This window comes from Cutaneotrichosporon cavernicola (genome assembly GCF_030864355.1).
Source record: "Cutaneotrichosporon cavernicola HIS019 DNA, chromosome: 5".
NCBI lineage: Eukaryota > Fungi > Basidiomycota > Tremellomycetes > Trichosporonales > Trichosporonaceae > Cutaneotrichosporon > Cutaneotrichosporon cavernicola.
This window is the reverse complement of record NC_083397.1, coordinates 2,755,098-2,766,723: the sequence shown is the minus strand read 5'-3', so window position 1 is coordinate 2,766,723 and position 11,626 is coordinate 2,755,098. Positions and strand designations below refer to the sequence as shown.

The 11,626-nt window shown below is 57.7% G+C and overlaps 5 protein-coding genes across 5 annotated transcripts; 3 read left to right on the top strand and 2 right to left on the bottom strand.

The window, feature by feature from the left end:
• Window positions 1-690: 690 nt before the first annotated feature.
• Window positions 691-2,473, top strand: tmk2 (uncharacterized protein; the record flags this gene model as incomplete). Its single annotated transcript, XM_060602319.1, has 11 exons — window positions 691-737; window positions 773-826; window positions 898-976; window positions 1,015-1,085; window positions 1,122-1,221; window positions 1,258-1,329; window positions 1,377-1,539; window positions 1,576-1,641; window positions 1,682-1,841; window positions 1,878-2,027; window positions 2,146-2,473. The coding sequence occupies 11 exons, from the start codon at window positions 691-693 to the stop codon at window positions 2,471-2,473; spliced, it is 1,290 nt and encodes a 429-aa protein (XP_060458725.1).
• Window positions 2,474-2,588: 115 nt separating this feature from the next.
• CcaverHIS019_0510870 (uncharacterized protein) lies at window positions 2,589-3,699 on the bottom strand (the record flags this gene model as incomplete). The annotated part of the gene is made up of 2 exons (XM_060602318.1): window positions 2,589-3,644; window positions 3,676-3,699. 2 exons carry the CDS (start codon window positions 3,697-3,699, stop codon window positions 2,589-2,591), a joined length of 1,080 nt encoding a protein of 359 aa, XP_060458724.1.
• A 2,803-nt stretch (window positions 3,700-6,502) lies between these two features.
• On the top strand, window positions 6,503-7,246 carry CcaverHIS019_0510860 (uncharacterized protein; the record flags this gene model as incomplete). Its single annotated transcript, XM_060602317.1, has 1 exon — window positions 6,503-7,246. One exon carries the CDS (start codon window positions 6,503-6,505, stop codon window positions 7,244-7,246), a length of 744 nt encoding a protein of 247 aa, XP_060458723.1.
• Window positions 7,247-8,680: 1,434 nt separating this feature from the next.
• Window positions 8,681-8,905, top strand: CcaverHIS019_0510850 (uncharacterized protein; the record flags this gene model as incomplete). The annotated part of the gene is made up of 1 exon (XM_060602316.1): window positions 8,681-8,905. One exon carries the CDS (start codon window positions 8,681-8,683, stop codon window positions 8,903-8,905), a length of 225 nt encoding a protein of 74 aa, XP_060458722.1.
• Window positions 8,906-9,597: 692 nt separating this feature from the next.
• On the bottom strand, window positions 9,598-10,927 carry CcaverHIS019_0510840 (uncharacterized protein; the record flags this gene model as incomplete). The annotated part of the gene is made up of 3 exons (XM_060602315.1): window positions 9,598-9,670; window positions 9,704-10,435; window positions 10,470-10,927. The coding sequence occupies 3 exons, from the start codon at window positions 10,925-10,927 to the stop codon at window positions 9,598-9,600; spliced, it is 1,263 nt and encodes a 420-aa protein (XP_060458721.1).
• Window positions 10,928-11,626: the final 699 nt, after the last annotated feature.

Sequence of the window (11,626 nt, the reverse complement as noted above, 5' to 3'; positions counted from 1 at the left end):
GATTAGAGTGGGACTTTAGAGTGTTGGTAGTTCTTTGGGAGAATTCTGAGCAAGCAGCCAAGGTGTAGCGGGAGTAAATTCAAAGTGGAGGTCATGACCACCATTATCGAGTCTGACCAGGCACAAGTAACTCGGTGGCAAAACACTATGATGATACACCGTGGGAAAGCTGATAGCGACTGTGGGTGGTCTTGTATGTTTTGTTTCAGACTTGTCGGGCCAGGGCCAGGGGAGGGAAGGGTTAGGGTTGTAAAGGTGTAAAGGGGTTAAGCTGTGCGGTGTGCGATTTGCGGTGTTCTAAGCGGTGCTATTTACTCCACTGCTCAACTTTGTCATTCTCTCGTTTCCGTCCCTCTATATGGCCCTCTAGTTACTCTAGTTAGTAGCTTAGTAGTTTGCATTACCATCTGTCATTCCAAACAACTTGGATGCTCCAGACTATTTTCATGTCCCTATTTATTTTTCTAGATCAGTCATGCAGTCAAATAGTAGTTTGTGGCACCCAGCATGTGGTCAAGCTCGTGACTAGACAAGAACGTAAGAGGCGTCAGAATATGAAGATTGAGGGTCATTGGGGTCCCTCATTCCCTATGTTGCTCGGTTCCCCTGTTCCACCTCAAATACCGGCCTTGGCCACCACTCTCACTTGATCTTTGTCTCTCTTCTTCTCACATCAATCACTCTTACATCATGGATTCAACACCCCGACAGATCTTCCAGACAGCCAACAACGTATAGTGCGCCCTCCTCTTGACCTCGTTACTGACCGCAGCGTCTTTCAGCAGCCTTGGCAGTTTGTCAAGGAGCTCGGGCAAGGCGCGTATGGGTGAGTGATGCTCAGCTTTATACCGACACGCACCCGCTCCCGGACCACCGTTCATCACCGCTCACCACCAGTTGTGTCGCGTCGGCACGCCACGCGCACTCCAACGAGACGTGTGCCGTCAAAAAGGTCACAAACGTCTTCACCAAGAAGGTATTTAGAGCTGTCAGCGACACTACACTGACAGTCAGATCCTCACCAAGCGGTGCCTCCGCGAGCTCCTTCTGCTGCACCACTTCCGGGGCCACAAGAACATCACTTGGTGAGCTCTCTCAGTCTCTGTATGAGCTGACGCCAGCCTCTATGACATGGACATTGTGTTCGACCCGCCGGGATCCGGCATGTTCAACGAGGTCTACCTGTACGAGGAGCTAATGGAGGCGGACCTGCACGCGATTGTGAGTCCTGTTCTGCCTGAGCTGAGTTGACCCTAGATCCGTTCTAAGCAGTCGCTCTCCGACGCCCACTTCCAGAGCTTTATTTACCAGACGCTGTGCGGGTTAAAGGTATGTTCAGGTTCAGGGGATAAGGCCCCTTCTTTGTTGACAACTAGTACATTCACTCAGCCAACGTACTCCATCGCGACCTCAAGCCTGGAAACCTCCTCGTCAACGCCGACTGCGAGCTCAAGATCTGCGACTTTGGCCTCGCCCGTGGCTTCCAGCCAGGCGCCTCCGGCGACGACGAGCAAGAGGCGCCGGCCTACATGACTGAGTGTGAGTTGCCGCCTGTTGCGACAACTCTGACGCCAGACGTTGCGACTCGCTGGTACCGCGCGCCTGAGATCATGCTAAGCTTTGCCAAATACAACCAGAGCAGTAAGCCGCCGACCCAACCCTTGACGCAACTGACGGCCAGTCGACATGTGGTCCGTAGGCTGTATCCTCGCCGAGCTGCTCGGCGGTGAGCCCATCTTCAAGGGCACCGACTACATTAACCAGCTCAGCCTCATCCTCAACTGCCTCGGCACTCCGACCGAGGAGACTCTCAACCGTGTCGCCTCGGCCAGTGCCCAGAAGTGAGCTGAGCACTCACGTCCAACAGTTGACACCAGATACATACGCTCGTTGCCCATTATGGCCCGTGTCAGGTTCCGGAAACTGTACCCCCGCGCATCAGATGCTGCAATCGACCTATTGGAAAAGCTGCTCTCGTTCGACCCCACGAACCGACCGGACTGTGCTCAGGCGCTCGGGCATCCTTAGTGAGTAAGAGCAAGTGTGTGGGATAAGGTGCAAGTGTAGGCTTGCGGAGGAGGTACAGGGCCAGCCGACAGCCGCAAACACCCCTCTACTCGTCTGTACGAGCTTTGCTGATCTCAGTCTCGCCGTGTGGCACGACAGCTCCGAAGAGCCGACATGCGAGGTGCCGTTCGACTTCTCGTTCGAGATGGAAGACTCGACAAACGGGATGCGCAACCTGATTGTCAACGAGGTTAAACGGTTCCGGGCCGACGTGCGCCAGCCTATCGCGCCGCTGCCCCCGGCCCCGGCTCCGCACCACGCCCTTCCAGCTGCCCCCGCTGCACCGCAGACTGATGGCGCGGGCGTCGGACCAGCCTTCTCTGAGACGGCCAACATGAACCAGGACAGAGATGAGCACCCAAACTCGGCGCTCGAGCGTGAGCTGGCGGGTGGCATCCACGCATAAGTGTCAACGATAAACTGTGATAGATTGAGAAACAGCATAGACCGGCCGTGATGCAGATTGTACATAGGACATGGCATGTGGCATGGCGATGATTGCACGAGATCTCCACCCACCGCTATCGCCGCGACCGCGCGTAGTAGTCTAAGAAGCTCGCTTTCTCGACCCACCCCATACCAGGCACGCGCCGCACCCGCCCCGTCTCAGCAAGCACGATCGCGCACGCGTCGCGCCACTCCGTGCCAGCCTTCACGGCTCCAAGGCCACCAGGCTGCGCGGCGAGGACCTCGGAAGGCATGAACGTCGGCGCACTAGGCGAGTTGGTGGGATGCAGTGTCCGGACCGCCGCAGCGCGCGGGATTGGCGGCGTGAACAGCACGCTGCAAAAATGTGCCCCAGCGCGGGGAAGGGAGCAGGTAGCGCCTGGCAGCAGAGCGCTTGGAGGGGCATGCCGTACGAATTTGACCCAGACGACGCCGCCCTCGCTTACATCCTCGGCGAGCACACCCTCGCCGAAACGCAGCACCGCGCGCCCATTACTCGTCGTCCCCTCTGGAAAGAGGACGACTGTTGAGGAGATAGAGCGCCTCGCGGCGGCGAGGGTGGGATACACCTTATCCGCATCAACCTCGGTGAGAAGAGGGGGAAGAGTGCCGGCGCGAGCCATAAGAGCGAGGGGTGAGATGGCGACGTACCCGGCACAAGGAGGGGCCGGCCCAGACGGAGCGAGGATGTTGGCACTTCCGGTCCCCGTTGCGCGCCCGAACCCCTGTTCGCGCTGAGGAGCAGACGTAAAGACCGGCAGCAGAAAGACGGGGTTGTGCAGATACCCGAGGACGAGGACGTCGACCCATCCCGTCCAGTTTGCGATAATCAAGTCTCCACGCCCTGGGGGAGGGGGAGTATACGCCGTACCCTTCTTCTTCTTTGCAGAAGTCGTCTCCGTGTCGATCCAGTACCATCCCAAGACGGCTAGCGCACCGCGCGCACAGAGGTACGTGACGATGCTGGAGATGAGGGGGAGTGAGCCGGCGAGGACGTAAATTAGGAGTAGGGCGAAGAGGAGGATCGAGCGTGCTAGGCCGATGATGAGGGAGAGGGGGAAGAGGACGATCTTGAGCGGCGACGAGGGGGAGGCGAGGGGAAGGAAGGGCTGGATGCCCGTCGACGGGTCCTGGGGTCAGATTAGAAGCGGGAGGACGTACCCTCCACTTGGAGAACTTTTCCATTGCGTGAATGTGAGCGAGGGTGAGTGAGTTTCAGACAAGAAGACGGAAATGCAAGATGAGATGTCGCCGGCAATGTTGGTGAAATGGCCATGTCCTTGACAAGGGGAGGTGAAACGGAGATTGGACAAACTCCGTTAGTCGCGCGCCTGATTTCATCTGGTGGCACATAATGGTACAACATGGATATGACTACAACTATTTGTAGAACACATGCAGTCGCAGTCTACTCCTTTACTCGTCTAGTCCTTTGCGCCCACCCACCTCCTCTCCGACTCTACGAACAAAAGACGGATTGCGCGGTCGTCCCCGCATAGCTTGCGAACGTTCCATTGGCACCCCGCCAATCGCCACATTCGCCGGCAACGAAGTCTGCCGCGGTCGGGGGGGACGTTCCGCATCCACGCCACCGAAAGTGAAGCGGTGGACTGGTATGGATGCACTTGGTTCGTGTTCCATACAGCCATCCTCTTCTGAAGGAGGGTAGAAGGATGCTCCCAGGATGGGAGAGGTCGGCGCGATTATGGGCGTCATCGCGGCTTGTGAGAATCCCCGGCGTCGGCGCCAAATGGTGGGATCGGACTTGGGCTGGCCGCTCGCCTCGCATCGCCCACTGCGCTTGCCACCGCCACCGTCCTCCATTTCTCCGCGCGCATCAATCTCGCCATTGTCGCTGACTCGATACCAGCTCTCCCCAGTATGGTTCGAGGAAAGGACGGTCGCGGTCGCGCCGTCGTCCCAGTCGCTGTTCGCCCCCGAACCCACATTCTCGGCGGGGACGAGAGAGCTTGTATGCTCCTAAGGTCAGCCAGCTCGCACCAACACATACTGTACTCCACCAGTGGCCCATGATGAGATAAGAAGAAGAAAAAGTCGGGAACAAGTTTATATGCTCTTTAGTTGTACCCATTCGCATTGGGTCCGTTGGTCCGGACTCGATTCTTGGTCTGCTGGTTAGTTTTGAAGCGCCACTGATTGTAATGGTCGCCCGTTCATACGCTCTCCATCTCCAACTCCTCTCTAGACATATCTTGTGAGACATCCTATACCAGGTGCCCCACTTTTGCGTTGCCATCAATTTGGCGGCACCTTTCATAGTCAGCCTGTCTTGGATCCCATTCAAGGCGGTGGCGCCGATTTCCATCTTAGTCAATGTCGACGCCACGCCGACTGGAACGCTCCTCGAGCATTCACACGTTCTCCATCACCACTCTACCTTCAAAGAATGTCTTCTTAGACAGGCTACCCACCTGCCATCTCCCAATTGTTAGCGGCGTTCCGCCTTGATTCGCTCCGCGGCCGCCACCAGACCCCTCACAATCTTCTCCACGTCGGGCCCGACCTCTTCCGCTAACCAAGCCTCCGTTCCCGAAACCGGTCGACTCCCAGTCGAAACGGCAACACCACCGACGATCTCCATTCCCAACTCGGCCATCAACGCCCTCCCGCTCTCGAGCACTTTCTTCCCCCCATCGTGGCCGTGCACGACAAGTCCCGCGGGTCTGCCGCGCCATTCGTGATAAAGCCGATCCAAGGCGGACTTGAGGAGACCCGGCACATGACCGTTATATTCTGGGGCGACGAAGAGAACGGCGTCCCATCGCCGCACGCGAGTTGCCCAACTCCTGTCTGCGGACGGGAGGAATGACCACACTGAGGGCGGGCGGGGCTTGGATGGCACGTGCACGAACGTGCGGGGGAGGTTAAGCGATGTGAGGTCCACCACGTCCAGGACGACACCTTGTAGGGAGAGGGTGGGTATCAAGGCGGCTAGGTAGGTCCCGATGCCGATCGTGTTGCCGCTCCTCCGCTCGCTGCCTAGTACCAATCCCAGAGTGAGTGTGTCCTCGTCAGCGGGGGTTCGGGAGAGTTGATAGGCAAGGGCGAGGAGGGCTACCGCCGCAGTCAGAAGGGCCGGTCGAAGGATAGAAGGCATCTACGGTTAGACATGGTGAATGGGTCCTGTGCGTACATTGTCTGGCCAGAGCCAAGACTCGTCGAAGAGGAAGAGGACTTGATGACGTTGAGAAATGAGACACGCAAACTCGGCCGAGAGATGAAGAGATATTCAAGCGAGTATTCCGCACAGGCACTGTATTTCAACAATCAGATCCCGGTAATGCAATCGGCTAATAGACGTACACCACCAGCTCTAGTCAAGGTATCCAGTTTCCAGTTACTCCACCAACGTAGATAGCAGGTTTCCAGGTTTCTAGCTTTCTCAGCCAGCACGCTGATGTAACTGATTACGCCCCTTCAGTAACGCTCTGTGGACATGCATGTCAAGAGATGGTCTCATCGGGATCATCGGGAGAGAGCTAGAGGTACGAGCGGAAGATCCGCCTCTCAGGCAGGTGTCCGCACGTTGGTCGCCTCCGCTTCAAATGCGACTCATTCTCAACCAGGACCTTCCAGTCACCTCTATCGCTTTCACTACTTGGAAACAAGAGCCCCGGACAAAGCAACGCGTAACAAGAACAATGCCCTGCAACGCTCGCCTGATCTGTTGAACGCATGGGATATGGTATGGGCCCAAGAGCCAAGAGCCATGGCCCTATTCTAAGCCATTGTTCTAACAAATCCCTCAAACTGAGACGAAAAGCTGGGCACCATGGATCGGTGCCCCTTGCTCACCCTGTGTAAACCTGTAAACGCCCCGGTTCTGACCGCTTGGTTGAATCATTCTTGGCGAGGATGGATCCAGAGTGGGCCAATCGATGTCACCCTCTATGAGCTCTGTGCATCACAGGCGGCTTCGCATATGAGCCCGCACTCCCCCCGCTCGCGAACCCCCCAAACCACAACCATGTCCACCACTGCATCCCACTACTCTCAACACGCTCTCGCCAGCCTTCGTCGTAGGCCATACACTCCACCTCTCCCACCATCGCCTCTTGCGCGACCACGATCAATCGGCTCTGTCGTTTGTCTCTCCCCTCCAGCCCAGTTCAGCATGATCGACTTTCTGCGCTCCCAGACCCCACAGTCGCCGGTCAAGATGCGCGCCCAACCCATCAGCGTCGTTGACGCCCTCCGCCAAACCAATACCTACACTTATACCGCACTCCCAACTCCTCCCTTTGAACCCCCAATGTCGCCCAAGTCGTACCCTTCCCCAACCGCAGCGATGCACTCACCACGCGCCCCCGAAACTCCCTCGCCATCACCCAAGAAGACCAAGTCTCGTTCCGCCAAGCGCGACACGCTCGCAACCTTCTTCCGTTGGACAGAGCCAACCCCCGAACTCCGCCCCCTCCTTCTAACCCCAATGGCGCGTGCGGCCGAACCCAACCCCTCCCGCGCACGGGTCAAGGACGACGACGCGACCCGCCTTGCAGCGGCCCAGAGCCGCGTCGTCCCAATCGGCGGAGCGAGGGCAGCGCGCCTCCGTTCCCAGCGGCGGTGGGGGGAACAGCTCGGGCGGGGGCGCCCAGCCCTCAGTCTCGACATTGACAGTGAGCTCAGCTACGAGCGCGAGCGCGTCATGACCCCCGTTGAGAGCGTGTTCGTCGCCCGTGAGCGCGAGCGCGACTCGTGGCTCAAGAGGTAGCCTTGGCCCCAAGCCCAAGCCCAAGCCCAAGCCCAAGCCCAAGCCCAAGCTCAAGCCCAAGCCCAAGCCCAAACCTAAACCGAAACGCACCAGAAGGGCTGCCTCTGGAACGGATCCATTGATCACGGATACCCTCCCTCACGAGCACAGACGGCAGAATTGCCGGTACGGCTACACGACACGACACGACCCCCGGCAGAGCCGGCCGATATAATCATAGCATTCCATGTAGCATTACCTGTGTAGCGGCGGCTTGGGTCGTCGTTGGAGGGGTTAGAGGGCAGCCTGTACAAGACGTGAAGATCTGCGGCTGTGCGATCCCACGCGATCACTAACCATCATTCCAGGCTAATCCCTAACTTGCCATGCAATCTTACCTCCTCAAACTCCACGTGCACAATCCAAGAATCTCTCTCAAGCCTCAAGATCTCAAGATCTCAGGCGCCACGATCTCGTAGCTGGGGGTATGGAACAGAAGCACCCGAATCCTCGACATGCCAGCCTCACACCTCAAGGGTTGATATGGATCCAAATATCGGCATTCTCATACCCACAAACGACGACGACACCGAAGACGAGGCACAGCCCGAAGGAACACGACCAGGTACACAACTTTACACACCGATCAGAGTTAAACGAGCACTTCGAGACGGATTTGGTCACATGGCCTGTCCACTTTGAATGTTCAGGCCCATTCCGTCACGGGGGCGGTGTCGGGTGAGCTCGGAACGTGAGAGCCGTGTCGGCGTAGTCAACGAGCGCTCGTTGTTCCAAAGTCTCGGTGGCACACTCACACATATCACACGCATCACAATACCCGATAAGCCATTGTCCCAGGCAGAGTGTACACAACGGCAAATGACCTCGAGGGGTCCGTACACGAATGCACGTCAGGATGAGGAGCCAAAGATGGAGTACCGCAGCCGAGACATGCTGTAGCCCGGTAGCCCGAGAATAACTGCATTGTTCTTAATCCACAACAATGTATCGGTATCTCCACCGCGCCGTGTCAGAGCCTAGGCTTACCCGTGCATGGTAGACCCGGAGCCCGCAGGCCCGGGTGGGGACGCGGACCAGGACCGGGATGGCAAGCTGGTGGCGGATCCTTATCGGGAGACCTACGCATTCCGCACCGACGGCCAGCTGACCTGTCGACACCTCCGGGTATGCCACACCCAGGCTCCACCGGCCGCACCACTTCGGCCGTATACCCCTCTATCGAGAGTTTGGGCATATAAGAGATAGAGACATATACCTTCAGTTCTTCCCCACTCCACTTGCGCCACCTGTCCGCATACATACCAGATCCTCATTCGAGCTCCCATTCGCATCTCGCGCTCGCGCACATATATCTTGCGCGCTCTCCGACTCCAAGCCACGACACACCATCTCCAACCACCAACCACCACCATATCTGCCACAACCTCACTCACAATGCCGCCTACTACTCAGGCTTCCAACGCGTCGCAGGCCCCGGACGTTCCCACGTTCACCTCGCCATTCGGCGCACCCATCGAGACTACGTCCAAGGAACCTGCGCCGCCGCACCCGCCCCAGCGCCGGATGAGCCAGAGCGAGATCGCATCGCAGCGCCAATCGGCCGCCATGCTCCTCGCGATCCAGAACCGCACCATTGAGGAGGACGAGGACGACTTCTAGGCCTCTTGATCGACATTGTCAACTATTGAACGGAAGTGATCATGGTGAGACACGCCAAATGGATAAGTGGCTGATGACAGTCCTAATGTTTTCCCACTTATCCCACAACCGGAATGTTGTATGTTGTTGCTACCGACCTATTCAGAATGCAGACTGTTTCCTTGCTTGCTTCTTCGTTTCTTGCTTCCTCGCTGTGCGATAAGAAGACTGACAACTAACACCTCTGATGGATGGCATTTCAAGGTCGTTATCAGCCTCGGAGCCGAAGGTGGAACCGATAACTAATCGCAACTCGCGTTCCCCAACCCTCACTCCGTGGTATTGCTTTGTTATCACGCCTGTATGGCGGCCTCTATCGCCACTGAACCTCCCCTATCGACGTTAGACGTGTGATAGTGCAGTGCTGCCAGAATGAGCATACATAGCCGAATATCGGAGTCCTTACGTCCGCGGCCTACGCGGTTGCCACTGTCATGTCACGCGAGTTGTGCCACTTTCCGCGCTCGGCAAACGTCATCGTCATGGCCATTTGGCTACCATTGCTATCGTTCCTTTCATAACGTTAGGTCAGCCTGACGCCTCTCCGTTATGCCTATCACGTCGTTTCGGGCAGTATCGGACAGAGCAACTCGAAGAGCCCTTTGATCTACGCAGCCACGATCACCACAGATACAGATACATGCTACACTACCCTACGCCAGCTTGGCGGCCATCTTGCTCTCGTAAGCCAGCACAGCCTGGAGGAGCGTCTCCGTCCCAATCGCGCTATCGTCAGCCCACTCTCGAGGCAAAACTCACATATCCTCGGGCGTAGAGTATTCGCTGGGGTGGTGGCTAATCCCGTCCCTGCACCGGATGAAGCACATGGCTGTAGGACAGTTGCGGGCCGTGAACACCGAGTCGTGTCCAGCCCCGCTAACCAAATCATCGTGAGCGGTGCCGGTCAGCCGCGCCGCCTCCCGAACACAGTTCACCGCGTCGGCGTCGAAAACAGTAGGGTCAACTGTCGAAAGCGTGTCCCAGCGCGCAATCTCGACCCCCTCCTCTCCACCCACAATCCTCGCAAACTCCTTTCTCATCGCCCGCTCGAGCGCATCCATCCCCTCAAGCTGGCGGTGTCGGATATCGAGGTGGAACACCACATCGTCCATCACGCAGTTGGTGCTCTGAATCGCAGCGCTTCCCACCCGCCCAATGGTACACAGCCCACGGTGGGACTTGGCAATCTCCTCCGCCGCCAGAACCAGCTTGGCGAAAGCGATAAGCGGGTCGCGCCTGTACCCGAAAGGAGTAGTGCCGGCGTGGCTACCACGTCCCTGTAGCGAGATCTCAAACCAGCGCCATCCCTGTACGCCCGATACGGCCGCGACTGGGAGACCCGCCTCGAACAGGATGGGACCCTGCTCGATATGCAGCTCAAAGTGCGCGCTGAGGGGGTTGGAAGTGTGCGAGGCTGGCATGGAGCCGAGCATGTCGTGCCGCTCCAGCTCGGAGCGTACCGAAACCCCAGCAGTGTCGGTACGGGTGTGTCTGAATTAGCGACATGTATATATATAGGACTCACCCGTACTCCAGAGACATGTCGCCAGCATAGACCCCGCTACCAAGGCAGGAGGGCACGAAACGCGCACCCTCCTCGTTCGTCCAGCACACCGCCGCGACGGGGTAGTCGGTCTCGTACTGCGCCGCTTGGAGGGCTTTGAGGATCTCCAGGCCAGCCAAAACGCCCAGGATACCATCGTACCGGCCTCCCGTGGGCTGGGTGTCGAGGTGGCTCCCTACCGCGATGGGGGGGAGGTTGCGACGACCCGGACGCACGGCGAAGATATTTCCCATCGCATCGATGGAGACACTGCAGCCCAGCGCCTTGGTCTCAGAGATGAACCAGCGCCGTACGCGTGCGTCGTCGTCGTTCAAGGCGAGGCGGTTCATTCCCCCGTCGGGGGTGGAACCCCACTGGCACGAGGACTGGAGGGTCGCGTTCATGCGCTGGCTGTCGGTCTTCGGAGTAGTGATCGTCATTGTGTCTCTGAGTGTGTGTTTGTGTACGCTGCGTTTGTGTCTGTGTCTCTGTTTGTGTACGCTGTGTCTGTGTCTGTGTCTGTGTCTGTGTCTGTGTCTGTGTCTGTGTCTGTGTCTGTGTCTGTGTCTGTGTCTGTGTCTGTGTCTGTGTCTGTGTCTGTGAGAATCGTCGGCGGTCAGTCATCCACCCCTCTCTTATATCTCCATCTCTTTTCACTCAGCGCTTGGAGCGGAACGAAAGATGGTGCATCGAGGTCGCATCGCATTGAGGTACGGTGTGAACACCGAGATGCGCCTCATATCCGCTCCACCCCACGTTTCGTGCCTGAGATGGCCAGTCCAAGCGACTGCAGCCGCCTCACAAGCGCCCCTTCCGCCCTCAGATGCCTTACCTGCCCCACTCGGTCGGCTGCCACGCTACAGAGCAAGCTACCGAGCTCTGCTGAGGCAAAAGGCAAAAGGTCGATGCATCCTCAATTCTCATGGCCCAAAACATCTTCCATGTTTTGCACATCGGTACCCGGCGTGCATTCGACGGTTCGTCATTCCAGAGCCGCTTGATGCCTTAGAATGCCGAGCACTTGACTGTGCAATGTCGACAACACGCGCTCACTTCCATGCGGATCTCCGTCTTGACTGGCGTTACGCGCTCAATCTCTCATCTCACATCCCACACGTCTACCCTCTTTCCATCTAGCG